The sequence below is a fragment of the Triticum aestivum genome, chromosome 1B (assembly GCF_018294505.1).
Source record: "Triticum aestivum cultivar Chinese Spring chromosome 1B, IWGSC CS RefSeq v2.1, whole genome shotgun sequence".
NCBI lineage: Eukaryota > Viridiplantae > Streptophyta > Magnoliopsida > Poales > Poaceae > Triticum > Triticum aestivum.
In genome coordinates, this window is record NC_057795.1 from 584,634,743 (window position 1) to 584,660,338 (window position 25,596).

The 25,596-nt window shown below is 48.5% G+C and overlaps 1 protein-coding gene across 1 annotated transcript; it reads left to right on the plus strand.

Moving 5' to 3' along the window:
• The first annotated feature begins 3,873 nt into the window (after positions 1–3,873).
• Positions 3,874–9,450, plus strand: LOC123140058 (auxin response factor 14). Its single transcript, XM_044559784.1, has 10 exons — positions 3,874–4,489; positions 4,595–4,651; positions 5,236–5,421; positions 5,517–5,601; positions 6,172–6,262; positions 6,349–6,513; positions 6,701–6,817; positions 6,890–6,965; positions 8,071–8,236; positions 8,327–9,450. Exons 1-10 carry the CDS (start codon positions 4,250–4,252, stop codon positions 9,238–9,240), a joined length of 2,097 nt encoding a protein of 698 aa, XP_044415719.1. The 5' UTR covers positions 3,874–4,249; the 3' UTR covers positions 9,241–9,450.
• The last annotated feature ends 16,146 nt before the right edge of the window (positions 9,451–25,596 follow it).

The following is a 25,596-nucleotide window of genomic DNA, read 5'->3' on the forward strand; positions in this document are numbered from 1 at the left end:
GCGCCTTATTTTAAAACTCGCGGCTGGTAAATTCCTGTGGATAGACTTTTACCTAGTAGTGCTTGTTCCTGCAACTGTGGATACTATGAACTTCGATTACCCCTCCATCATGCAAATTGCAGGAAAAAACTAAGCAACTACCATCATATTTCTATACAACTGCATTCAGGGATTCAAGCAACAACAAAAAAAAACAAATCCTATGCCCCAGTCAGATGCATCCCCTTACCCTGCCCCTCCATCTCGCAAATGCAGGTAAACTAAGCAACTACCATCATATTTCTGTACAAATACTTCTGGGATTCAAGCAACATCAAATTCCATGAGCATCCCCTTATCCCCCTATGCCTCCGCCTCAAGTCCCCTCCCCCATGACTCAATTGCATGACTCAATTCCCCTCCCCCACCCCCATCCCTCCTCGCCATAGCAACGCCTAACTCTCAGCCCGCCATAACAACGCCGAGCCCTCTCCCCCGCCATGGCAACGTCGGGCCCGCGGACGCCATGGACAACCTCCGTGCCCGCCCCGACACCCAAACCCTAACATGAACTCTCCACCGAATCTGGAGCGCAACCCGGGAGGAGAGGGAGAAGAGGTGCCGGGGTTTACCTCCACCTGTAGCAGGCGACTCGCCGTGCTCGCGGACGGCCTCCCGCACCGGCGACTCCGCGCGGGATCCACAACCGCAGAACTCTCGCTCGTGCGTCGTTGCTAGAGGAGAGGGAGGACAGGGAGGAGAGGCAACAATTCAAATGAAAAAGGGGATGAGGCGACGAGAAGTTTCGCGGCGGTGCGGGCGATTTCGCCTGAATTAAAGTAGCTGGGCCCACCACACACACCGCACCGCCACCTGGTCGGGGCGGATCCCGCGTGGTCGGATAGATCAGGCGAACCGAACAGTCATCGCGCGTGCGCTCGCGTCTTCCATCCAGCGCAGCTGCGCATTGAAGAATTCAGGCAAATACAATGTCCGTTGAAATGTTTCATTGGAGATACCCTAAGGCCAACTCCACCGCGCGACCCTATCTTGTCCGGCCCCATCCGTTTGGGGCAAAACGGACAAACCAGGCGGCCCAGCGCACGACGGCCCGGACCCATCTTGTCCGTTTGGTGTCCGGGCTGACCCATTTCGAGCGCAAACTTACGCCTGGTTTGGGTCCGGTGGACGGCAAACGGACGAGCACTCGTCCACGTCGGGGCCGCGTGGCAGGCGGCCACCTACCTCCCATTGGCGAGGTGGCGACGGCGGCGCTCGATCTCAGCGCCGACCGGGTCCTGATCCCGCCTCCTCCCCGACGACCTGTTCTACGATGACAGGTACGCCCCCGACTCCCGGCTGTGGGACACATGGCTCCAGGACGAGCACGACACGCGCTGCGCGTCGTACTTTGCCGGCACGGTGTCGGGGCCGCGGTGGCCACGTGCAGAGGCGCGCGGGCGTACGCGGGTGCGCGGCCTGACGCCCACGCCGTCGCCTTCCCCGTCTCTATCGCCACCTCCCCCTCCTCGCATGACAGCGGGGGAGGAGGCCCGTCTCGTGCAGCGTGTCATGGAGGACTCCATGAACACGCATGACGAGTGGCAATGGGACGGCCTGGAGGAGGCCATGGCACTCTCTGCCGTCGGCGACGTCGCCTTCCCGGAGCTGCAGATGGCGGCCGTCACGGAGAACGCGATGGAGGAGGAGCCGTCGGCTGCGTTCCAGGAGCTGCTGGGCCAAGGGTGGGGCTGGTCCTGCACTGCTCCGGAGATGGCCGCCGGCGTGGGCGAGAACTGGTGCGCCACTCCGCCGCGGTCACCAGAGCGGGAGGCGTCGCCACAGGAGGAGGTGGTGCAGGCACCTCCCGCCGTCCAGCCCGCCCCCGTCTACCACGCACCGCCGACCCACCTGTGGACGCCGCCGACCTACGTTGACCTCGTCAGCGACGACGACGACAGCGGCGGCCAGAGAAGACGGCGAGCAGCAGGAGTGCGCAGGAGGCGTTTTATTATTTTGTTTTTATGTTAATTATGAAACTGGGCCGTTTAAGTGGACTAAGAAACTGGGCCGTTTTGTGGCCGTGACCCCTATATATGTTTTATGTTTTTTTAAATGCGTTTATTTACTTTTTTAGTTATTTCATTCTAGTTTTTATATTTTTTTAGTCACGTCCACCCCGGACATGATTTGGGGTGCGGCCGCACGGTGAGCGCACGTACGACCCAACGAACAAAGCCGGACACGGGCAAACCCATCGACGTCCCAAAGGGACAAAATCCGGTCAATCCGGACGTCCGTTTGGGATCGTGCGGTAGAGTTGACCTAACTAACTTGTACGAGAGGGTCCGGTTCGTGGCACACACTGTTCACCCTAGATACCCCGGTCGCCTCGCTTATCCAAAGTCGGCCGAGACCACGAGGGCCACTCACCACCACCACGGAGACGCCGGACCCTACCACTCTTCATGACCAGCGTCGCGTCACCGGCCAGCCCGCGACTGCAACCAATATCCAAGCACTGTCGCACGCTCCACTGTCGCATTGACCAGTGAACAGCGGCAGCATCCGATGAGCCAGTCCAATGGCCCCAAAGCCTGGGGCTGGGCAGTCGCCCCTCGTCTTTCCGGCCGGGCAGGGGCACGTGAACCACCCCAGAGCGCCAGCGAGTCAGAGGCAGCGGCGTGCGTCAGAGTGTCAGATCACAGCGCGCGAGTACGCGGTCGACACGCCCCCGGGAAAGCCGAGCCCTCCCTCTCCCCGCTCTGCTGCCCTCCGCGTCCTGTCACCCGACGCGCCAGCACGAGAAAGCAAGCGCCCACGCCTCACGCCCTCCCTCACGAGCGAGCGCGCATGGGCACACATGGCAGATGACACGCCGCATCGCCGCTCGGGCGCACGGCAGCAGCACCGGCTTTCGGCGACGGGGGAAAGCGGGTGGGGTGGAGACCGGCGGACGACCGCTGGGAGCGCCCGGCTGAGCCGCTGGCCGCGCCGTGCTGCCGAGTTAAAGGGCGGAGGAGGGAGGGGACCCGCGGGACGTGACGGGCCCTATGTGGTGAGTGCTGACGCCTGCCCCGACTGCTGTGCACGTCGCGTCGTCGTTGATTGATTTCCCCTGCTTCGCGCCATCTTTTTTCCACTGTCTGCCTGGACCGCTGTAGACAGAGATAGAGAGATGAAAGGAGTGGGTGGGGGAGCGAGGAAAAAGTGGGCGGGGGAATCTCGGGGAGGCCGCGCTCGGCTGTATTCCCGGGCTCTCTTGTCGCGCCGCTTCGCCATCTGACCCGTCACGCCGCCCCACACGACCACGGCCTGCGTGCCTGCCGCCGGGGACCGGTGGAGTGGCGGGTCCCCGCGTCATCAAGATTGGCCGTCGACGGACGGACCGCGGCAGCGAACCCATGCTGTGGACTTGCCGTGCCGGTGGTGGTTCTCCGTTTCTTTGCTCACGTGACAATTCGTCGTGCCGTTCCCTTCCGCGTGACACAGTGTTTCCGCTTAAACAATGACTTTGCTCGTCTTGACTCTCGGGTTGGAGACATGTGTTTTCACGCTTGTCGTTTAACCTACTACGTAACTCCGATGTTTCTCGATATATTCAATGTTCCCAAGAATACATTTCATTCTTTCAGTTTGGTCACACTTTTTCTTGAACTGAAATGGTTACTTTTCTCAGTAAAGAGAATGCATTCCTTTCTCTGCCCCGACGCCCGACCCGAGGCAGCCCCTCTCTCTCTTGCTGTGCGGGAACAGTGGAGGGAGCGGCAGCCACCACCCGACCGGACCCGGCCGAGACCGTCCAAGCGCGGAACCCGACGCGGGGCAACCAAACAAAGACCACCGGAAAAAGCCAGCGGGCGAGCCAAGCCCGGGCGCCTTTCGAGGCCCCCATCGCCATAAAGGCGCCGCGGCGCGGCACGGCACGGCACAGGCTACAGTGAGCGAGCGAGCGAGCAGGGCGGAACAGCGACCGCCGCAGCCAGCCGAGCGCCCGGGGGAGACCACGGTGGGGGCGGGGGCCAGTTGGCGTACTCCCTGGCTTAGTAGTAGTACTCCTAGATGGGACGGGCGGAGCGACATGGCTAGAGCGCGACGCGTTCGGCTTCGCGGGGCGGGCATTCATTGTTTGGCTCTGCCGCTGCCGCTGCCGCTGCCGCCGCTAGCACCATAACTCGCTCCTCTGCGCCGCCATCCACCGCGCTGCGGGGGCATTAACGTGCCGGAGGTTGGTCTAGCTAGCTAGCTTTGGGGGGAGAGCGACCGACCGATGGGGATCGACCTGAACACCGTGGAGGAGGACGGGGAGGCGGCGGCGGCTGTCGGCGTCTGCGGGGAGCTGTGGCACGCGTGCGCGGGGCCTGCGGTGGCGCTGCCCAGGCGCGGGAGCGCCGTCGTGTACCTGCCGCAGGCGCACCTCGCGGCGGGCGGCGGGGAGGCCCTGGCCCCGGCCGGGGCGCCGCGCGTGCCGCCGCACGTCGCGTGCCGCGTCGTCGGCGTCGAGCTATGCGTGAGTCCCCTTGCCATCCTCGCGTCCGGCGTTTCCGATTCTACGTACTTCTGAAGCGAAGTCTCCTGATCGATCGATGGCGTGATTTTCGTGGCGCGCTTGCAGGCGGATGCGGCGACGGACGAGGTGTACGCGCGCCTCGCGCTGGTGGCGGACGCCGAGGTCAGTGCTTCCTGCTGCGTCAGTATCTTGCTGACAGTCGCTCCTATTTCCATTTGGGGATCTGGGCTGTTCTACGTCAGTCGCTTCCTCCCCCGTTCCATATGCATTTGGTTCGTCGGACAGTGAAATGTTGGAGCCTGAAAGATGAACATTATCTCACGCATCATTGTTTTCGGCAGTGAAATGTTGGAACTTGAAACACGAACGTCACCTCCCAGACTCCTATGCATCCTTGTTTCTTTACAGCTGTGTGCGTGTTTGGTGTTTGAAGCGTTCCAGCTCACTCTGGCATCAGTTGCGACTGTATTAAATCGTTGCTGAATTCCTCTTCCTCTTTTGTTTCTGGATATGAGTCTTTTATTATGACCTTGGAGAAGGTACACTTGTTTTCCTCCAAAAGAAATCATAGTAGTACATGAGAGCATGAATACACCGGTCCTGCCATAACCGTAAGCTTGATTACAGATGCCACATAGTTATTACAGTACGATTTTGCTTGCAATGGAGCAGTATCCTTGCGAACTTGCAAATAAGGTAAAATGCCATTCATTGCTCTGTGTAAGTGTTCCTCTTCTGTGCTTCAGATGTTCAGACAAAACGTCCGTGAGTCTGCACCCGAAGAGGGGGAGGACGAGATGGCCGGTGGCGACGGAGAGAAGAAGCCCCGTATGCCACACATGTTCTGCAAGACCCTCACCGCCTCCGATACGAGCACGCATGGAGGTTTCTCTGTTCCTCGCCGGGCAGCCGAGGACTGTTTCGCACCTTTGGTGAGGCGCTTGTAAAAACTAATTCCAAACCTGCACATTCGTATAGTTACTTGTGTTGCTGATCTCACCACTTCAATATCTGCAATTCTTTGTAGGACTACAAGCAGGTCAGGCCTTCTCAAGAGCTTGTTGCCAAGGACTTGCATGGCACACAGTGGAGGTTTCGCCATATTTATAGAGGTGCGTAACATGTCATGTTTACTTGGAGATTTTGTTGCTGTTGCGATATCCATATACCTTCATTCTTTGCGTGGAAAGTAAAAAAAAAACTGATATGCTTGCTGCATGTGCTTGGTAAAGGCCGAATTTAGGGTATCAAATCTGGTTATGAAATCGGTTAGCTTGATTACTGTGGTTGTATTTGGAATTTCAAGTCATTAGATGAGTAAGGTGGGCAATTCAATTTTATAAAGGGGTGTCATCACTCATCAAGTTTCTGTTAGTACTTTGTAGTATGAAGATGGTAATTTGTCTCCCCTTTCTTGATTGCTGACTTAAATTATGAAAGTGAAAATATGGTCTCTTTTGTGATTGCTTACGCTCTAGTCGCTTTTGGTGACTTATTGCTTATTTTGACCTCTACTTAATACCCCTGAAGTTCTTGGGCAATGGATTTATGTGTTAAACGTCATGTTCAGTACCTTACCTCTGAAGTACTCATTTTACTAGCATTGTTCAATATGTTTATTTCACCTTCTCTCAACTTGATTCGCAATTGTGATGCGTGGTAAATACTTTCTGGAATTCCAGGTCAACCTCGTAGGCATCTTCTAACAACAGGATGGAGTTCGTTTGTCAACAAGAAAAAACTGGTCTCCGGGGATGCAGTCTTATTTCTTCGGTAAGCATCTGGCAATTTAATGAATTAATGCTTTGTATGTTTTCTAGTACATTCTTTTCAGTGCCATAGACATTCTTTTTTTACAGAGGCGATGATGGTGAACTAAGATTGGGTGTACGGAGAGCAGTTCAGCTTAGAAATGAAGCCCTTTTTAAAGCTGTCAACAGTAATGAATCAAAGCTGCACACACTATCTGCAGTTGCCAGTTCCTTGGAAAATAGAAGGATTTTCCATGTTTGTTTCGACCCAAGGTTTGTCTGTCAATGAACGTTAAGTTCGGAAATTCTGATTATTCACTTGGGCTATGCATATATTCTGTCTTTGCAATTTGATGGTCCTTTTGTCTTCATGGTGCTTCAGTCTTGTGCTTTACTAGCCTTTTAAGTATTATAAAATAGCTAGTGACCTAAATAATTCCAGTTTCTCATCCTTCCGCAGGAGTGGTGCATCAGAATTTATTGTGCCATATTGGAGGTTCTCTAAGAGCTTGAACCATCCGTTTTCCATTGGAACGAGGTTTAAAGATTCCAATGAGAGTGATGATGCAAATGAGAGGTCTGTCCCTTTAGCTCACTGAAAATAGCATTTTTGTACATCAGTCATTGAATTTTCATTTTTGTTCTGCAGGTCTACTGGATTGATTTCAGGTATTAGTGAAGTAGATCCCATAAGATGGCCTGGATCAAAATGGAGATGCCTACAGGTATACATGTGACTAAGATAGTCCCTCCATTCCACAATGTAGTGTGCCCGCGCTTCCCGAGATTCAAATTTGACAGTAAATTTAACCAATGAGACCGACTGCGTCGGGAACACAAAATTATACCACTGAATTCGTATTTTCGATATGAATTCAGTGATATAATTTATGCTCCCGCCGCAGTCGGTCTTGTTGGTTAAATTTACGGTCAAATTTGGATCTCAGGAAGCGCGGACGTACTACATTGTGGAATGGAGGGAGTACTAGTTATGGTTCTCAACTCTGGCTTGTAGGCTCTTCATTTCTATGTTCATTGACTGTCATGTTCTAGAAGTAGTAGTTGCCACTGTTTCCCTGAAATAAAAGACCATGTGGAATTCCAACTCTTAGTGAAATGAGCTTTTCTCACTATTGATTTTTCAGTATTTCAGAGACCAGGTAGCTCTCTTTCTAAAATTGACTGAGTGCACTTTCTGAATTTGCGATAGTACTTCTGTACTTTGACCAGGTAGTTATATAATAGTGAACAAAATAATTGGATATAGGGTGCATAACTTGGAAAGCGTTATGATAGGCTAGTAGGCGTTGTCCAGGCAACTTATTTTCACAGGAACACTGGCCAGGTCTCTAACCAAACACCCTCACGGTCTTGCTAAGTCTCACTCGATTGAGACTTCGTTAAGTCTCAGTTGATGTTATATCTGTCGGATCTTACATTAAGATCCATGCAAAATTTTCTTTTCAATTTTATATTTTTCTCTCTTGCATGTTATGTTACTTGACTGAGACTTGGTTAAATCTCAGTCGACTGAGACCTAACCACGCCCTTTTGGTCTAAGGCTTTGAATTTTCCTCCATCAAAGTAAAATACTTTTCAAAACTGAAGTTAGGTGATGGGTTACCATTGCTAATGATCAGATCCATATCTGAGTTCTGATTCAAAGTCATAACATCATTGACCTGAAAATGGAAAATATCCATGACTTTTAGGAAGTTCCCATTTGTAATGTATAGCCACAGATACATTTAACTTGTACTACATACTAAGTTGTGGTCCTCAAATTTCTGCTGAAGTGAAGTGTTGCTTTGTTTTCATGTTTTATTACAGGTAAGATGGGATGATGGTAACCATTGCAACCACCAACGCAGGGTTTCTCCATGGGAGATCGAGAGAGTTGGTGGTTCAGTTCAAGTTACTGATTGTCTGTCGGCATCCAGTTCGAAGCGAGCCAAATTGTACTTTCCTCAAGGCAATTTGGATGCTCCAGTTACCGGTAGGTCCTGCAGCATGACTCAGTCATCTGTTTTGATACATGTTAGCTCAATCGTGTCATTTTTTAATTAACCCTGCGACCAACTTGCAGATGGAAATGGTTTTCCGGACTCGGTGGAAACAGGAAGCTTCCACAGGGTCTTGCAAGGTCAAGAATTGTTGATGGGCTCTAGGACTCGGGGCGCTGCGCGCTCCCAGTCACCCGACGTCGCAAAGTTCCGCGCTCCGGATCACCAGCGGTTCTCTGCCAATGCGCGGAGCTACATCCCGCAGCAGAGCCCGGCGGAGTTTCCCTACCATTCCTCAGGCTTCGGCGAACCCCTCGGGTTCCCAGAGGTCTTGCAAGGTCAAGAAATGTCTCAAGCACTTCGCTTCTACTCCCAAGGAAGTGCTTTTGACGCCCACGCGCAGCACGGCGGCGTCGGCCCGTTCGGCTACGCGCAACGGTCAGCTGCGCCCGGTGGACTGTCTCCTGCAGCTCAAGGATATGCTCTTGGGCAGTTCACGGCGGCGGCGGCGAAAGTGTCCTCTCCGTCGTCCGTCCTGATGTTCAACCAGGCGACGGTCCCGCAGTTCGACTTGGAAGCGAGAACCGGCAGCTACAGAGGCGCGTATGCCGGCCAGTGTCCTCCCGGCATGGAGATGGCGAGGGAGGCGGAGGAGGCCTGGCCGTGCGCACAGCGCCGGACGCCAAGCGTGACGGGGACGGGATGCCGCCGGTTCGAAGAATGGATAAAGGCCTCGACTCCTGCGAGTGCTGCAGGCGGTAGGTCCGGGTCGGCGGTTGCCGGAGACGTCGTCGGGCGGAGCAGTTGCAGGCTGTTTGGGTTCTCCCTGACTGATCAGAAGGTGCTGGGAGGAGCAGGTGAGGGTGGTGCGAAGGAAGGGGGCGCGGATGATGAGGCGGCGGATTGCGCGGACCCGCGGGTGCTCGACCTGTTTGGGCGCGGCCACCCTGCCCCTGCTGCGCTGCATGCCATCGTCGCTGCTCCCCTGGGGATGTGATGGTGATGCTCAGCTGCGTGCGTTCTAGTATCGGACAATTGGTTTTCCGTTGGTTGAAGGCAGACGCCATCTGTAATCTCTCACCTAGGCTACTCTTAAATCCTACTCTACTTGACATTCACTTGCGTGGATCTTGATGCTACCTTTTGTTTGTCTTCCGGCAAACCAGGTGCTACATGCTGCTGCTTATGAATCGTCACCTTCTGAACATCTGCATGAGCGTGGTACCTTGATGCTACTTGCTGTGTTCTCCTCTCATGTCTTCTTTTTTTTGACACGTCGACGGCGGGCTTACGCCTGCCTGAACCTTTATTGCCAACCGTCAGGGTGTTACATATCTGAGAGAGTACATGGGGATTCGAGGAGGGAAAGACAAAATTACATGAAGCGAGAGGCTATAATCTCCCGGGTAGGTGAAACAACATGGAGCCCCAATCCCGGAGCCTAAGTTGCTTTTGAACATTATTACAACGGTAGGACCAAAGTTTAAGATCATCTGCAGCGGAGCGTGCAACATCATGAAGCCCAAGTTGAATGTTCCAAAAAACCTTGGTGTTCCTTCTCTTCTAGATATTCCAAAGAACGGCCAGAAGAACTGTTGATCTGGTTCTGTTGTGCCATTCACCCTCCCATGCTTGAAGCAGCCCCTGTGGAGCTGTGCAGAGGCTGTCAAGCTCCTCCCAAAGAGGAGCGAGGTGCTGGCACCCGAAAAGTAGATGGTTGATGGATTCGTCGTGGTCGCAGAAGGGGCACGCGGCTGAAGTGGCAATGCCTCGTCTGAAGCGTCGCTCATTCATGAAGAGGCGGTCCTTGCGAGCAAGCCAGAGGAATAGCCGGCATTTATTTGGGGCGTAGTTTCGCCAGATGGCCGGGGCAAGCGTGTCTGTGGGTTTTGCCCTCCAAACCGCGTGGTAGGCAAGTTTAACGGTGAAAGGTTTCCCAGCATCCATTGTAGTTCTCCTGTCAGCTACCTGCAAATTCAAGTTTACCGTTGCCAAAATAGTGCGTAGTTCAAGCAGTTCGCAATCGGCTGCGTGAGACAGCCTAGGGGTTAGGTTGTTCGAGGCCAAAGCGCGTGCCACTGAAGTGTGAACTCGGTTGGAGTGAGAAAACAGGGCCGGGAATTGTTGGGCTAGGGTTTGGGAGGAGTGAGGGAGCCAAAGGTCTAGCCAGAAGGAGGTAGTGACTCCATTACCGATGCTGACCCTGGTAGAGTCCCGGAATAGGGCGAGGCCTTTCATGATGTCCTTCCAAATCGGGGTATGCTGGTTGTCTGACATGCCCACATCGTTAGTTGTCGACCAACCATATTTGGAGATCATGTATCTGGTCTCTCCCGAGACCTGCTCGTCGTGCAGCTTGGAGATGTGTTTAAGTAACAGACAGAGGTTCATGTGTGGAAGAGAAAGAAAACCAAGGCCCCCATTGGTGAATGGTGCGCAAACGAGGTCTCATGCAACCTTGCAGTTGCCGCCCGAAGTTTTTTCCTGTCCGGACCAAAAGAAGGCCCTACAACATTTCTCGATTTCCTGAATAGTTCCAGCCGGAAGAAGAAGAACACTCATGGCATAGATTGGCAGGGCGCGTAAGACAGAGCGGACTAGGATAGCCCTTCTGGCCAAGGAGAGCAAAAGGCCCCTCCAACCGGCAAGACGGCAATCGATCTTGTCAATGTTGAAGAAGAAGTCAGCCAGGTTTAGTTTGTGAGTGGATAAAGGCAAGCCCAAGTAGGATTGGGGGAAGGTGGCAACTGGACAGCCCAGGATTGCGGCAAGGCTAGTCGAGAGGTCAGGGTCGACGTGGATCGGGGCAAAGGTGCTTTTGTGGAAATTGATTTTTAGCCCAGTAGCCTCAGAAAATTGGAGCAGGATATTTTTGAGAGTCCGTACTTGAGCGGCATCGGGGGGGAGGACAATTAGCGTGTCATCTGCATATTGAGGCACGGTGCAAGGCATATCATGAGCGATCGGGTGAGTCAGGAGGCCACAGTCCGAGGCCTGAATAATGAGTCGTTTTAAGACATCCGCCACCAAGATGAATAGATAGGGAGACAGGGAATCGCCTTGCTGCAAACCTTGGCGGCACTGGAACCAGGGCCCTGGCTTACCATTTAGGAGAACAGCCGAGTTGGCCGTGGTGCTTAAGCTTTGAACCCAACGACACCAGAGCGGTGGGAATCCTTGAGCCTTCAAGATGTTGGCAAGGCCGATCCAAGAAACTGAGTCAAATGCCTTGTGAAAATCTAGCTTGAGGACGATTGCAGGTAGCCGTCGCTTGAAACAAGTTTGGACAATATCCGTAGCGTGAAGAAAGTTTTCAGCAATCCCACGTCCTTTGACAAAGCCGGTTTGATCGTAGTGGATGAGTTGAGTGATGAGGGGTTGAGCCCTTGATACGTCTCCAATGTATCTACTTTTCCAAACACTTTTGCCCTTGTTTTGGACTCTAATTTGCATGATTTGAATGAAACTAACCCGGACTGACGTTGTTTTCAGCAGAACTGCAATGATGTTGTTTTATGTGTAGAAAAGAAAAGTTCTCGGAATGTCCTGGAAATCCATGGAGGCACTTTTCAGATTTAATAAGAATTTTTGGCGAAAGAATCAAGGCCAGGGGGCCCACAGGCTATCCACGAGACAGGGGGGCGCCCCCCCTAGGGCGCGCCCCTATCTCGTGGCCCCCCTGGACCTCCACCGACCTCAACTCCAACTCTATATCTTCCGTCTCGCGGAGAAAAAAATCAGAGAGAAAGTTTCATCGCGTTTTACGACATGGAGCAACCGCCAAGCCCTAATCTCTCTCGGGAGGGCTGATCTAGAGTCCGTTCGGGGCTCCGGAGAGGGGGATTCGTCGCCGTCGTCATCATCAACCATCCTCCATCACCAATTTCATGATGCTCACCGCCGTGAGTGAGTAATTCCATCGTAGGCTTGCTGGACGGTGATGGGTTGGATGGGATTTACCATGTAATCAAGTTATTTTTGTTAGGGTTTGATCCCTAGTATCCACTATGTTCTGAGATTGATGTTGCTATGACTTTGCTATGCTTAATGCTTGTCACTAGGGCCCGAGTGCCATGATTTCAGATCTGAACCTATTATGTTTTCATCAATATATGTGTGTTCTTGATCCTATCTTGCAAGTCTATAGTCACCTATTATGTGTTATGATCTGACAACCCCGAAGTGACAATAATCGGGATACTTTTCGGTGATGACCGTAGTTTGAGGAGTTCATGTATTCACTATGTGTTAATGCTTTGGTCCGGTTCTCTATTAAAAGGAGGCCTTAATATCCCTTAGTTTCCGCTAGGACCCCGCTGCCACGGGAGGGTAGGACAAAAGATATCATGCAAGTTCTTTTCCATAAGCATGTATGACTATTTACGGAATAAATGCCTACATTACATTGATGAACTGGAGCTAGTTCTATATCACCCTATGTTATAACTATTGCATGAGGAATCGCATCCGACATAATTATCCATCCATTGCCTACGAGCTTTTCATATATTGTTCTTCGCTTATTTCCGTTGCTACTGTTACAACTACTACAAAAACCCCAAAACATTTATCTTTATTGTTGCTACTGTTACCATTACTATCATACCACTTTTGCTACTAAATACTTTGTTGCAGATAATAAGTTATCCAGGTGTGGTTGAATTGACAACTCAACTGCTAATATTCAAGAATATTCTTTGGCTCCCCTTGTGTCGAATCAATAAATTTGGGTTGAATACTCTACCCTCGAAAGCTGTTGCGATCCCCTATACTTGTGGGTTATCAAGAATAATTTCCGGCACCGTTGCCGAGGAACATAGCTCTATTCTCTGAGTCACTTGGGATTTATATCTGTTGATCAATATGAAGAACTTGAAAGACGCTAAGACCAAGATTTTGCCCTCAACTACGAGGGGAGGTAAGGAACTGCCATCTACCTCCGCACTAGATTCTCCTTCCGTTATTAGTAAGCTTGCGACACCTAAACCTGCTACTGCTATGAATTCTGATATTGTCGCATGTTATCAATGATGCCACTTCTGCTTTGCATGATACTTATGATGAAACTACTTCTGTGCGTGATACTACTTTGCCATTAGGTGAATTTCTAGATGAACAACTTGCTAGAGTTAGGGGGAATGAAAATATTGAAGAACCTATTATTGATGATAGTGATGATGAACGTTCCCCCAATGATTATGTATTACCTGTTGTTCCTAAGGGTTATGTTATGAACAAAGAAGCTGCTGAAGCTATTCTTGCTTGCAATGATAGAAATGATCTTAAGAAATTATTAGCCAAATGGAAGCAGCAGTCTCTTAATGCTAGAATGAAACCCGATCCTACTTTTGCTACTTCACCTATCTGTGTTACTGATAAGGATTATGAATTCTCTGTTGATCCTGATATTATTACTTTAGTTGAATCTGATCCTTTTTATGGCCTTGAATCTGAAACTGTTGTGGCACATCTTACCAAGTTGAATGATATAGCCACCCTATTTACTCATGATGAGAAGTCTCGCTATTTATATATCCTTAAGATATTCCCGTTCTCATTAAAGGGTGATGCTAAGACTTGGTATAATTCTCTTGCTCCTGGTTGTGTGTGTAGTCCCCAGGATATGATTTATTACTTCTCTGCTAAATATTTCCCTGCTCATAAGAAAAAAGCTGCCTTGCGGGAAATATATAATTTTGTGCAAATCAAAGAAGAGAGTCTCCCACAAGCTTGGGGGAGGCTTCTCCGGTTACTTAATGCTTTGCCTGATCATCCTCTTAAGAAAAATGAAACACTTGATATCTTTTATAATGGACTAACCGATGCTTCCAAGGACCACTTGGATAGTTGTGCTGGTTGTGTTTTCAGGGAAAGAACAGTCGACGAAGCTGAAATATTATTGAATAATATGTTGACTAATGAAAATAATTGGACTCTTCCTGAGCCAGTTCCTGAAGTAATTCCTGAACAATTGAGCCAACTCCTGAGCCTATTCCTAAACCCACTCCGAAGAAGAGAGGTGTTTTATTTCTCAGTCCTAAAGATATGCAAGAGGCAAAGAAATCAATGAAAGAAAAAGGTATTAAAGCTGAAGAAGTTAAGAATTTACCACCTATTGAAGAAATACATGGTCTTAATTTACCGCGTGAAGAACCGCATTGTCTTGATAACCCAACACAGGTAGTAAAGGTAAATTCTCTCTATAGATACGGTAAAGTTGAAATACCCTCTACTAAATTTCATAGCCCATGCTTAGATGAGTTTGATGACTTTATGGCTAGACAAGAAAGTTTTAATGCCTATGTTGGTAGAGAGTTAAAGAATAATACTTTCGAGATAGGACGCGTAGGTGATAATCTGGCTAGAGTTAAAGATGAACTTCACCGCGTTAGCAAATATGCTTCTATGGTTGCTACTCAAGCTGAGCAAGTACTCAAAGCTCAAAATGATTTGCTTGATGAATTAAATAATAAAAATGACTTTGCCGTTAAAGTGGCTACTAGAACTGGCAGAATGACTCAGGAACCTTTTTATCCTGAAGGCCACCCTAAAAGAATTGAACAAGATTCTCAGAATAATAATCTAGATGTTCCTAGTTCTTCTAAGAAGAAGAAAAAGAAGAATGATAGGACTTTGCAAACTTCTAGTGAACCTAATGTAGAAACACCTGCGAATCCTAATAATATTTCTATCTCTGATGTTGAAACACAATCCGAAGATGAACATGAACCTGATGATAATGCTAATAATGATGTTCATGTAGATGCTCAACCTAGTAATAACAATGATGTAGAGATTGAATCTGCTGTTGATCTTGATAACCCACAATCAAAGAATCAATGTTATGATAAGAGAGATTTTGTTGCTAGGAAGCACGGGAAAGAAAGAGAACCATGGGTTCAGAAACCCATGCCCTTTCCTCCTAAACCATGCAAGTCAAAGGATGATGAGCATTTTGAGCACTTTGCTGAAATGATTAGACCTATTTTCTTGCGTATGCGCTTAACTGATATGCTTAAAGTAAATCCTTATGCTAAGTATATGAAGGATATAATCACAAATAAAAGAAAGATACTGGAAGCTAAAATTTCCACCATGCTTGCTAAATACACGTTTAAGGGTGGAATACCAAAGAAACTTGGAGATCCGGATGTTCCAACTGTACCATGCTCCATTAAAAGAAATTATGTTAGAACTGCTTTATGTGATCTTGGAGCCGGTGTTAGTGTTATGCCTCTCTCTTTATATCGTAGACTTGAATTGAATAAGTTGACACCTACTGAAATATCTTTGCAAATGGTTGATAAATCAACTGCTATACCTGTCGGCATTTGTGAGGACATGCCTGTTGTTGTTGCAAATGTTACTATCTTAACAGACTTCGTTATTCTTGATATTCCCGAGGACGATAGTATGTCTATTATTCTTGGTAGACCCTTTTTAAATACTGCAGGAGCTGTTATTGATTGCAACAAAGGCAATGTCACCTTTCATGTTAATGGAAATGAGCACATGGTACATTTTCCGAGGAAGCAAATCCAAGTTCATAGTATAAATACTATTGAGAAAATTCCATCAATTATTATTGGAGGTTTTGAATTTCCTCTCCCTACTGTCAAGAAAAAGTATGATACTCTTATTGTTGGGGATTTGCATATCCCCGTTCAGGTAACTTAGTGTTATTCGAAATTTCTCCAGTTCTGTGTTATTCGGAATGAGTTTGTTAATAAGACTTGATCAACCTTGTTAGTGGGTTCATTTTGATGACCACGAGATGGATGAAACTAGAAGGCACAACCTTCTATACCCTCTTTTTACTTTCTGTTTTTTTAGAATAAATAAAGCAAAAATAGTATTATCCGTGCATTAAAAAAATAGTCCAAAAATAAAAGTGCTCCAAATGCCCTGCAAATTTAGTATGATTTTTTCTGGAATATTTGAGGATTTTAGGCACTGAAAACACCGCAGGAGGGGCAAGCACCAGGCCACGAGAGAGGAGGGTGCGCCCCCCCTGTAGGGTGCGCCCCCTGTCTCGTGGGCCCCTGGTGGCTCTCCTCCACTTATGCCAGCACCCATACACTCCATCTTCTACCCAAAAAAAATCTCCATCCAGCTCAAGCACGAGTTCTAGCTCATTTAGTTGCGATTTTCAATCTCTTAGCTCAAAGCTCCATTCACAAAACTGCTTTAGGAGATTGTTGCTTGGTATGTGACTCCTCCATTGGTCCAATTAGTTTTTGTTCTAGTGTTTCATTTATTGCAAATCATTGCTGTCTTGGTGACCCTGTTCTTGAGCTTGCATGTTAAATTTTTGAGGTCCCAAGCAATTCCAATGCATGATATAGGCTCTAGGCACTTGTAGGAGTAGTTGCTATCAATCTTGTTCAGTTTTATGCACTTTTATTTTGAAGTTACTAAAATTTCAGAAATTTTCAGAAAAAGAAATATGCTTAGGAGAATGTACCAAGGTGGTTCCTCGGCAAAGAAAGGGCCAAGAATTGCTATACGTGAACAAGATGTTAATTTGCCAAGGGACGCAATTGTACGGGCTTGTGAGTGGCCATCCGATGATTTTATGGTCGAAGCAGGCTTCAAGGAGGAATTTGACGCGTATGTGCGTAATGCTGAGCTGGAGGACTTCTTACAAGATAAGTGTCCTCAGTACTCTCAGTTGACTGATTCCTTTGTGCGGAGGTTTAAATATAACTGTACGCGTAATTCTCCTAGTGTCCTATTTGATATTTATGATACATCTTATACCATGGACTTAGAGGATTTTACAACTGCTTGCAAACTCCCGCAGTGGGGTAATATTAATGATCCTCCCAAATCTGAATTTAGAGATTTCCTTGCAAATATTACTGTGAGAGAATCTAGGGACGTAGCACAAGCTACCATAGGGAGCATTTATTTTCCTGCTATACATTACTTTGCTCTCTTTATTGGTAGATGCATTAACGGTCAGGACGAGGTATGTCACATGTGTGCCCCCGATCTTTGTGTCCTCAAGAGTGCTGTATCAGGTTATAAAGGCTATAATTTAGGGGCAATAGTTGCACGTAGGTTGCAGAATAATAGTAGAAAGGGAAATTTCTTTGGAGGAATTTATGCAACCCGTGTGGCTATTTTTCTTGGTATAGCCCCACAAGAAGGAGATATGATAATGCCTCCTGTTTATTTGGATAAAGAAGCTATGTTTAGTCATCATTTTCTTGAGAGGAATGAATAATTCCTCCATTATCGACTAATCTATGACAGACGCAACGTCGTCCCTGTTACTCTTCCTGCTCCCTACCTTTTTGATTATCAGGCAAAAGGAAGATATGTTGTAACCAAAGAGGAAGCAGCTGAATACGAGAGGGGAGTGGAGGCAGCTCGCCAACACGTTGCAGCTCAGGAGGCGGTTGCCCCTGCATCTCAGTACAACCCCGGTTTCACTTATGGATATCAGCCAGGCGATCCTTGGTATTAAACCAACTTAGGCCAAAAGCCTAAGCTTGGGGGAGTACGTATTTCTCACCGACTTTACATTCATGTTCACACACTAGTCGTCGGTGCTCATACTCTTTCATTGTATTATCCATGCTAGTTTAACTTTTTTTCTAGTTTTCTTCTTGTGTGTTTGGTAAACCTTTAGAAAAAACCAAAAAATTAGTTAGTTTAATTTCCTTGCTTGTAGAAGAAATTAAAATGAAAAACCAAAAAGATTTCTCGTTCTTCTTTTACTTGTTGGGAGCTTTCCCATGTAAATAGTTTTCTTTTCTTTTCTTTTCTTTGGGGGTCGAGAAGACCATATGAAAATGCTTAGTGGCTCTTATATGCATGATTGTTTATTTAATTTAGAGCCCATATTACTTGTCTTCTCTCTTGAGTTGAATGCTTGCAGATTCCAGCTTAGTCCAATGCACATACACTCTTATTATTATACACATCGTTCGGTTGTGCAAGTGAAAGGCAATAATGACGATATATGATGGACTTATTGGGATGAGAAAAGCTGGTATGAACTCGACCTCTCTTGTTTTTGTAAATATGATGAGTTCATCGTTTCTGAGTCAGCTATTATGAAGTAAACATATTTGCAATGACATTTAGAGATTATAGTTACTTGTGCCATGCTTGATTAGCTTTGAGTTATAATCGTTTACCTTGCGTGCCAACATGCTATTAGAATGATTATGATGTGGTATGATGGGATGGTATCCTCCTTTGAATGAATTGAGTGACTCGACTTGGCACAAGTTCACGCATGTAGTTGAATCAAATCAACATAGCCTCCACGATATTTATGTTCATGGTGGATTATATCCTACTCATGCTTGTACTCAGTGTGAATTAATTTTAATGCATGCTTACGACTGTTGTCGCTCTCTCAGTTGGTCGCTTCCCAGTCTTTTGCTAGCATTCACCTGTACTAAGCGGGAATACTGCTTGTGCATCCAAACTCCTTAAACCCCAAAGTTGTTCCATATGAGTCCACTATACCTACCTATATGCGGTATTTACCTGCTGTTCCAAGTAAATTTGTATGTGCCAAACGCCAAACCTTCAAACGAAATTCTGTTTTGTATGCTTGAGCAGCTCATGTAACAACTAGGGCTGCCTATATCTTCCATGCTAGGTGGGTTATTCTCAGAGGAGTGGACTCCGCTCCTCATTCACGAGAAAGGGCCGGTAATCGGGATGCCCAGTCCCATGATCCAAAAAGATCAAAGCAAATCAAAATAATTAAACAAAACTCCCCCAGGGCTGTTGTATGTTGGAGGCACTCGTTGTTTCGAGAAAGCCAAGGATTGATGCTTGTTGGTGGTTGGGGGGGGGTATAAACCTTTATCATTCTGTTTGGGAACTGCCTATAATGCATGTAGTATGGAAGATACACTCATCTCATAGGTGTTGCGTTGACAGCGAAAGTATGCCACTCAAAATGTTATTCAATCTCTATTTTTAAAATCGAGCTCTGGCACCTCTACAAATCCCTGCTTCCCTCTGCGAAGGGCCTATCTATTTACCTTTATGTTGAGTCATCACCCTTCTTATTAAAAGCACCAGCTGGAGAGCACACTGTCATGTGCATTCATTATCATTGATTTATATTGTGTATGACTTGACTGGATCTCTTTTACCATGAATTACAATGTTTAGTTAGTCCTTGATCTTGAAAGGTGCTCTGCATTTATGTTTTGCGGTCTCAGAAAGGGCTAGCGAGATACCATTTTGTTATATCATTTTATGATTGTTTTGAGAAAGTGTTGTCATTCGAGTTTTATTATTATGGCTCGCTAGATGTGAGTAATTGTGAGACCTATGTGTTATCGTGAGTATGGTTAGTTCGTAATATTTTCTAAAACTTGAATGCTGGCTTTTCATGTTTACAACAACAAGAGCAAACAGAGTTTGTAAAAGTTTTTCTTTACCACTTTCAGTTTATCAACTGAATTGTTTGAGGACAAGCAAAGGTTTAAGCTTGGGGGAGTTGATACGTCTCCAACGTATCTACTTTTCCAAACACTTTTGCCCTTGTTTTGGACTCTAACTTGCATGATTTGAATGAAACTAACCCGGACTGACGCTGTTTTAGCAGAACTGCAATGATGTTGTTTTATGTGTAGAAAAGAAAAGTTCTCGGAATGTCCTGGAAATCCACGGAGGCACTTTTCAGATTTAATAATAATTTTTGGCGAAAGAATCAAGGCCAGGGGGCCCACAGGCTGTCCACGAGACAGGGGGCGCGCCCCCTAGGGCGCGACCCCTATCTCATGGCCCCCTAGACCTCCACCGACCTCAACTCCAACTCTATATCTTCCGTCTCGCGGAGAAAAAAAATCAGAGAGAAAGTTTCAGCGCGTTTTACGACACAGAGCCACCGCCAAGCCCTAATCTCTCTCGGGAGGGCTGATCTGGAGTCCGTTCGGGGCTCCAGAGAGGGGGATTCATCGCCGTCGTCATCATCAACCATCCTCCATCACCAATTTCATGATGCTCACCGCCGTGAGTGAGTAATTCCATCGTAGGCTTGCTGGACGGTGATGGGTTGGATGACATTTACCATGTAATCAAGTTAGTTCTGTTAGGGGTTGATCCCTAGTATCCACTATGTTCTGAGATTGATGTTGCTATGACTTTGCTATGCTTAATGCTTGTCACTAGGGCCCGAGTGCCATGAACCTATTATGTTTTCATCAATATATTTGTGTTCTGATCCTATCTAGCAAGTCTATAGTCACCTATTATGTGTTATGATCCGACAACCCCGAAGTGACAATAATCGGGATACTTCTCGGTGATGACCGTAGTTTGAGGAGTTCATGTTTTCACTATGTGTTAATGCTTTGGTCCGGTTCTCTATTAAAAGGAGGCCTTAATATCCCTTAGTTTCTGCTAGGACCCCGCTGCCACGGGAGGGTAGGACAAAAGATGTCATGCAAGTTCTTTTCCATAAGCACGTATGACTATTTACGGAATACATGCCTACATTACATTGATGAACTGGAGCTAGTTCTATATCACCCTATGTTATAACTATTGCATGAGGAATTGCATCCGGCATAATTATCCATCACTGATCCATTGCCTACGAGATTTTCATATATTGTTCTTCGCTTATTTACTTTTCCGTTGCTACTGTTACAACTATTACAAAAACCCCAAAACATTTATCTTTACTGTTGTTACTATTACCATTACTATCATACCACTTTTGCTACTAAATACTTTGCTGCAGATACTAATTTATCCAGGTGTGGTTGAATTGACAACTCAACTGCTAATACTCAAGAATATTCTTTGGCTCCCCTTGTGTCAAATCAATAAATTTGGGTTGAATACTCTACCCTCAAAAGCTGTTGCGATCCCCTATACTTGTGGGTTATCAGCCCTTAAGGAGAGGCACTTTGACGTAAGCTTAATTGAGCAATTTTGGAGGGAAACCAGCCTGTAGTTCTCAGGCGTAGAAGCATCTAATTTTTTCGGAAGGAGCACAATGTGAGCAGTATTGATGCGCATAAGATCCACAGAGCCTGCATGGAACTCGTTAATCAGATTAAGGAGATCCGGTTTGACAAGGTTCCAATTAGATTTGAAGAAGGACGAGCCAAATCCATCAACCCAGGGCTAGCGTCATCCTTCATGGCCCAAAGGGCGTCCTTTATTTTCTCAAGGGTAAAAGGTTTCAGGAGGTCGGAGGCTTGGGTTGTGCTTAGCGCGTTAGGCAGAAGCAGATTTGCTAGGTCGAAAGAAGTGGACACCGGGGCGCTTGTGCCAACCAAATTTATGAAAAAACGAAGGAGGATAGCTTCTTTGTCGGAGTGAGCGGATAAGGTGGTGTCATTGTAAGAGAGAGATTTTATTTGATTCTTTCGATGTCTCGCGGACGCACAAATATGCATATAGGCCGAGTTTTCATCCCCAAAAATGCAGTATTTGATTTTTGCCCGTTGGCTCCAGTAGTCAGCAAGGGCACCTCCTGCTGGTTTGACCAGGTGAAGCGGCGATCAAGAAGAGGGAGGTCCTGAAGCTGAAGGGTGTTTATGGTGGAGGAGAAGAGATGCGCTTCGCTCATGTTGAAGTTGGCGGATGATTTGTCTGACGACCTTAGAGTGATGTTGAAGTCCCCAATGATCGTCCAAGGGCAGGAAATGTCCGGCTTTAGATCAACGAGCGACTGCATGAACAAGGGTTTTAAGGCATGGTCGCATGGCCCGCACACATTTGTAACCGCAAAGGAGAGATCATTGGCCCGCGAGTCAAACCAGCAGGTTAAGGAAAAGGGGCCGTCTACCACCTTGGAGCAAGACAGAAGATTGTCGTCCCAAGCGGTGATAATTCCTCCCACTGATCCATTGGCGGGGATGGAATGGAAGGATCTAAGGTTGGGTGGTAGAAGAGAGATAGCCTTAAAATGAGAGATATCTAGGAGTTTTGATTCTTGCGAACACAACACGGAGCACGCCGCGTAAGAAACAGCGGCTTTGACGTCAGTACATTTTTTGTGTATACCCAGACCGCGAACGTTCCAAGAGATAACCGAGATGTCCTTAATCATTAATAATTGGATAGGCAACATAGATAAACCAATCTAAGGTGATAGCCAGAAAGACGACGTTGCATTCCGGAGCAGAAAGAACTAGGGCGCACATGGCGAGGAGAGGGGCGAGTCTACAAGAAAGAGAATGCGAGGAGGGATACTAGGCGGTGTAGCATGCCGGTGGCGCGTCCTACAGAGAGAACTACAGCTAAAACTGTTTGGGGAGCTGCAGTTGCATGGAGGATCCAGTAGGTGGGTGCACCGCCACAAATTGAAGAGAGGAAGGCTGTCACACATTGTCGCTGGATGGCACCAGGTTGAGGTCGAACTCGGGGACGCCGCAGGCCTCCGCCAGCTGAAGCGCGTCCTTGCGAGGGAGTGGAGGCGCACCCTCCGTGGCGAACTCCAGGAGTTCCATGGCCGGCAGTAGAAGCTCGCCAGACGGGGCCGCCCGCTTCCTTCCCTCCATCTTCTGCTCCTTCCTTAGCATGGCCTTCTCAAGCATTGTCATGCGGTTAGGGTTTTCCCCCTTCCTGATGCGGGCACTGCGACGGGTGAAGAAGATCTTGGGCGAGGACGCGCGGGAAGGGAGATCCGCGAGGTGGCCGGGGGTTGGAGTCGGAGAAGAAGGAGGCAGCGGCAGTAGTGGCATGCCCTCCGGAGCGCCGTCCTCGAGCAGCATGGTTTGGGGAGCAGGGAACGGCGGCAGGCCGCTGTAGAAGCGCTCGATAGCCTGCATGACTTGTGTCTCGCCATCGCAGCCCGTGGTGAAGGAGCGGCCGCAGAAGTCATTGCATATCACCTCGGCGTTCGTGAAGGGGGCGTGGGAGGGGCCGACCGTTGCCACCCGGTCGAGGTAGCCGATGGAGCAGGCCGCGAGGTTGGCGACGAGCAGCTTGGGGGAGCCCGTCGGGCTCATGGGGATGCGGTAGAACCCGCGTTCGCCACCGTCGCCTTGGACGCGCACATTGTAGAAGCCTTTGTAGAGCTTGACTTGCACGGACTTCGATCGAGCTGTGAGGGGCACCGCGCAGACGAGCGGCTTGTGGTTTGCCATCATGGTGAGGCCATCGGGCAGCTGCACGACCCGATCGTCGTGCCCCTCATTGGTTGGAGGCGGGGGAGGCGCGGAGAGGTTGGGGTCCATGCCTCCGGGGAAGTCGCCGCCGTCTCCTTGATCACCACGGTCACCACCCTCTCTGTTGTTCTCATCATCAGAGTCTGGCCCTGCGAATGCAGGGTCCGGCGGGAGCTCTTGAGAGTGGATGACAAGGACCGAGGCGATGGCCCTAAGGCCAGAGAAACCATGGACAGGGATGGTGTGAGGGACATCGGTGAGAGTGCGGGATTTGACGGAGACAAGGACGACGAAGTAGTCAACTCCGGTCAGGCAGACCGGGTCGATCTGGATTCGACAGGCGAAGGGAACTATAGAGTTAATGATTGTGGGCGCGAACCAGTATTCGAGTGGGAAGTCCTTGATGTGGAGGGCAGAAACCGTGCCAAGGCGAAAAAGGAATCTGTTTTCTATGTCTTCGTGGCGTACTAGGTTGACAGTGTTCAGAGGGCATGTGAGAGGACTGTTGAGGATGGATCTCTCTCTCTCATAGGCCGAGCCGTAGATGACAAGACCGGCCCCATAGGAAGAGGCCCTAATGAGGACAGGTGGGTTGCCGCCCCCAGTTTGGAGCGCACGGCGAATGCAAGCTTGGGGAGAGGGATGAGGAGGGTTGACGACGGCGAAAGCAAGGTTTTGGAAGTGTTCAATGGGTGTGTATGGCATGAAGACGTTGGAGAAATTGCGACGGTGCCGAGGCGGGGAAGAGAGAAACATGGATTGGGTTGCATCCGAATCGGTGGACTCCTCCCACGATTCGAACTCAACCTCTTCCGGGTCCTCCTCCTCGTCGACGGCCGCATCTTCGACCTTCGCAGCTTGGGTCTGCTCCGGGAAGGAGAACACACGTGGGGAGGGTGTGCGAGCAGGGGACATGTCGAGCTCATCCTCAGAGGAAGCGAGCTCGAGCGGGATGAAGTCGGCCATGGGAGCGGAGGGAGGGTGGCTAGGTGGTGTAGCTGTGATGCGAGGGCTTTGAGGTACTTACGAGGAGGAGGGAGGAGTGGAGAAGCTAGGAGCGGGCTGGTGATGGACAAGTGGAAGGGGGGGGGGGCGGAGGGGGTAAAATAGCAGCACAACCATGCTGTGTGTGGCCCACCCGCCAGCACCTCCTGCATCTCACAGGGTCTCTACACTCGCGCACTTGGTGGTCGAGAGCCAAGCATCGGTAGCAGCGCGTCATGGCGTTGGACCTTTTGGGAGGGTTGGAAAAGCAGTGACGAGGAGCGATGGGGGGCTGCATGCTATAATAAGAGGAGAGGAGGTGAAAGTGCAACTATCCCTAGGTGGTTTTGGTAATTCATATCAACATATAGCTCATTGAGCTAATACTATTCCAAGACAAATATTTCAGGAAAGCTCAATGAATGGCATGACATGGATGATGAAAGTGGATCCCTCAAAATATTAAGGACAAAAGGATTGGCTCAAGCTCAAAAGCTCAAGACTCTAAATTTTATATTTTAGTGATCCAAGATCACATTGAGTCTATAGGAAAAGCCAATACTATCAAGGAGGGATGAGGTGTTGCCTAATGAGCCTCTTGCTTCAAGTGCTTAGTGATATGCTCCAAAAACCCTCAACTACTTTCTCATATCCACATATGACCTAAACCTAAAGTCAAAATCGGTCCCACCGATTCTTTCTATCCGGTGCCACCGAGTTGAAATGTCATAGCCACTGCCACAAACCCTAGGAAAATCGGTCTCACCGATAGGGATCTCAGTCTCACCTAGATGGGATTGTAATCTCTCTGTTTCCCTTCATAACGTTTCGGTCTAACTGAAGTGAGCGATCGGTCCCACCGAGATTGCAATGTAAACTCTCTGTTTCCCTTTTGTAACATTTCGGTCTCACCGAAAAGAGCGAATCGGTCCCACCGAGTTTACCTGACCAACTCTCTAGTTAGCTAATTACCAAAATCGGTCTCACCGAGTTTGTGTAATCGGTCTCACTGAGATTACGTTATGCCCTAACCCTAACCATATCGGTCCTACCGAGTTGCATGTCGGTCCCACCGAAATCACTAACGGTCACTAGGTTTACTAAATCGGTCCGACCGAGTTTGTTGATTCGGTCCCACCGAGATTGGTAAATTGTGTGTAACGGTTAGATTTTGTGTGGAGGCTATGTATACCCCTCCACCTCCTCTTCATTCGTGGAGAGAGCCATCAGAACAAACCAAAACTTCCAACATACCATTTCTAAGA

Coding starts and splice junctions, on each gene's coding strand:
- LOC123140058 (XM_044559784.1), top strand. CDS start 4,250: ATGGGGATCGACCTGAACACCGTGGAGGAGGACGGGGAGGCGGCGGCG. Junction 5,602..6,171: donor GTTTCGCCATATTTATAGAG/GTGCGTAACATG, acceptor CTGGAATTCCAG/GTCAACCTCGTAGGCATCTT. Junction 6,514..6,700: donor CATGTTTGTTTCGACCCAAG/GTTTGTCTGTCA, acceptor ATCCTTCCGCAG/GAGTGGTGCATCAGAATTTA.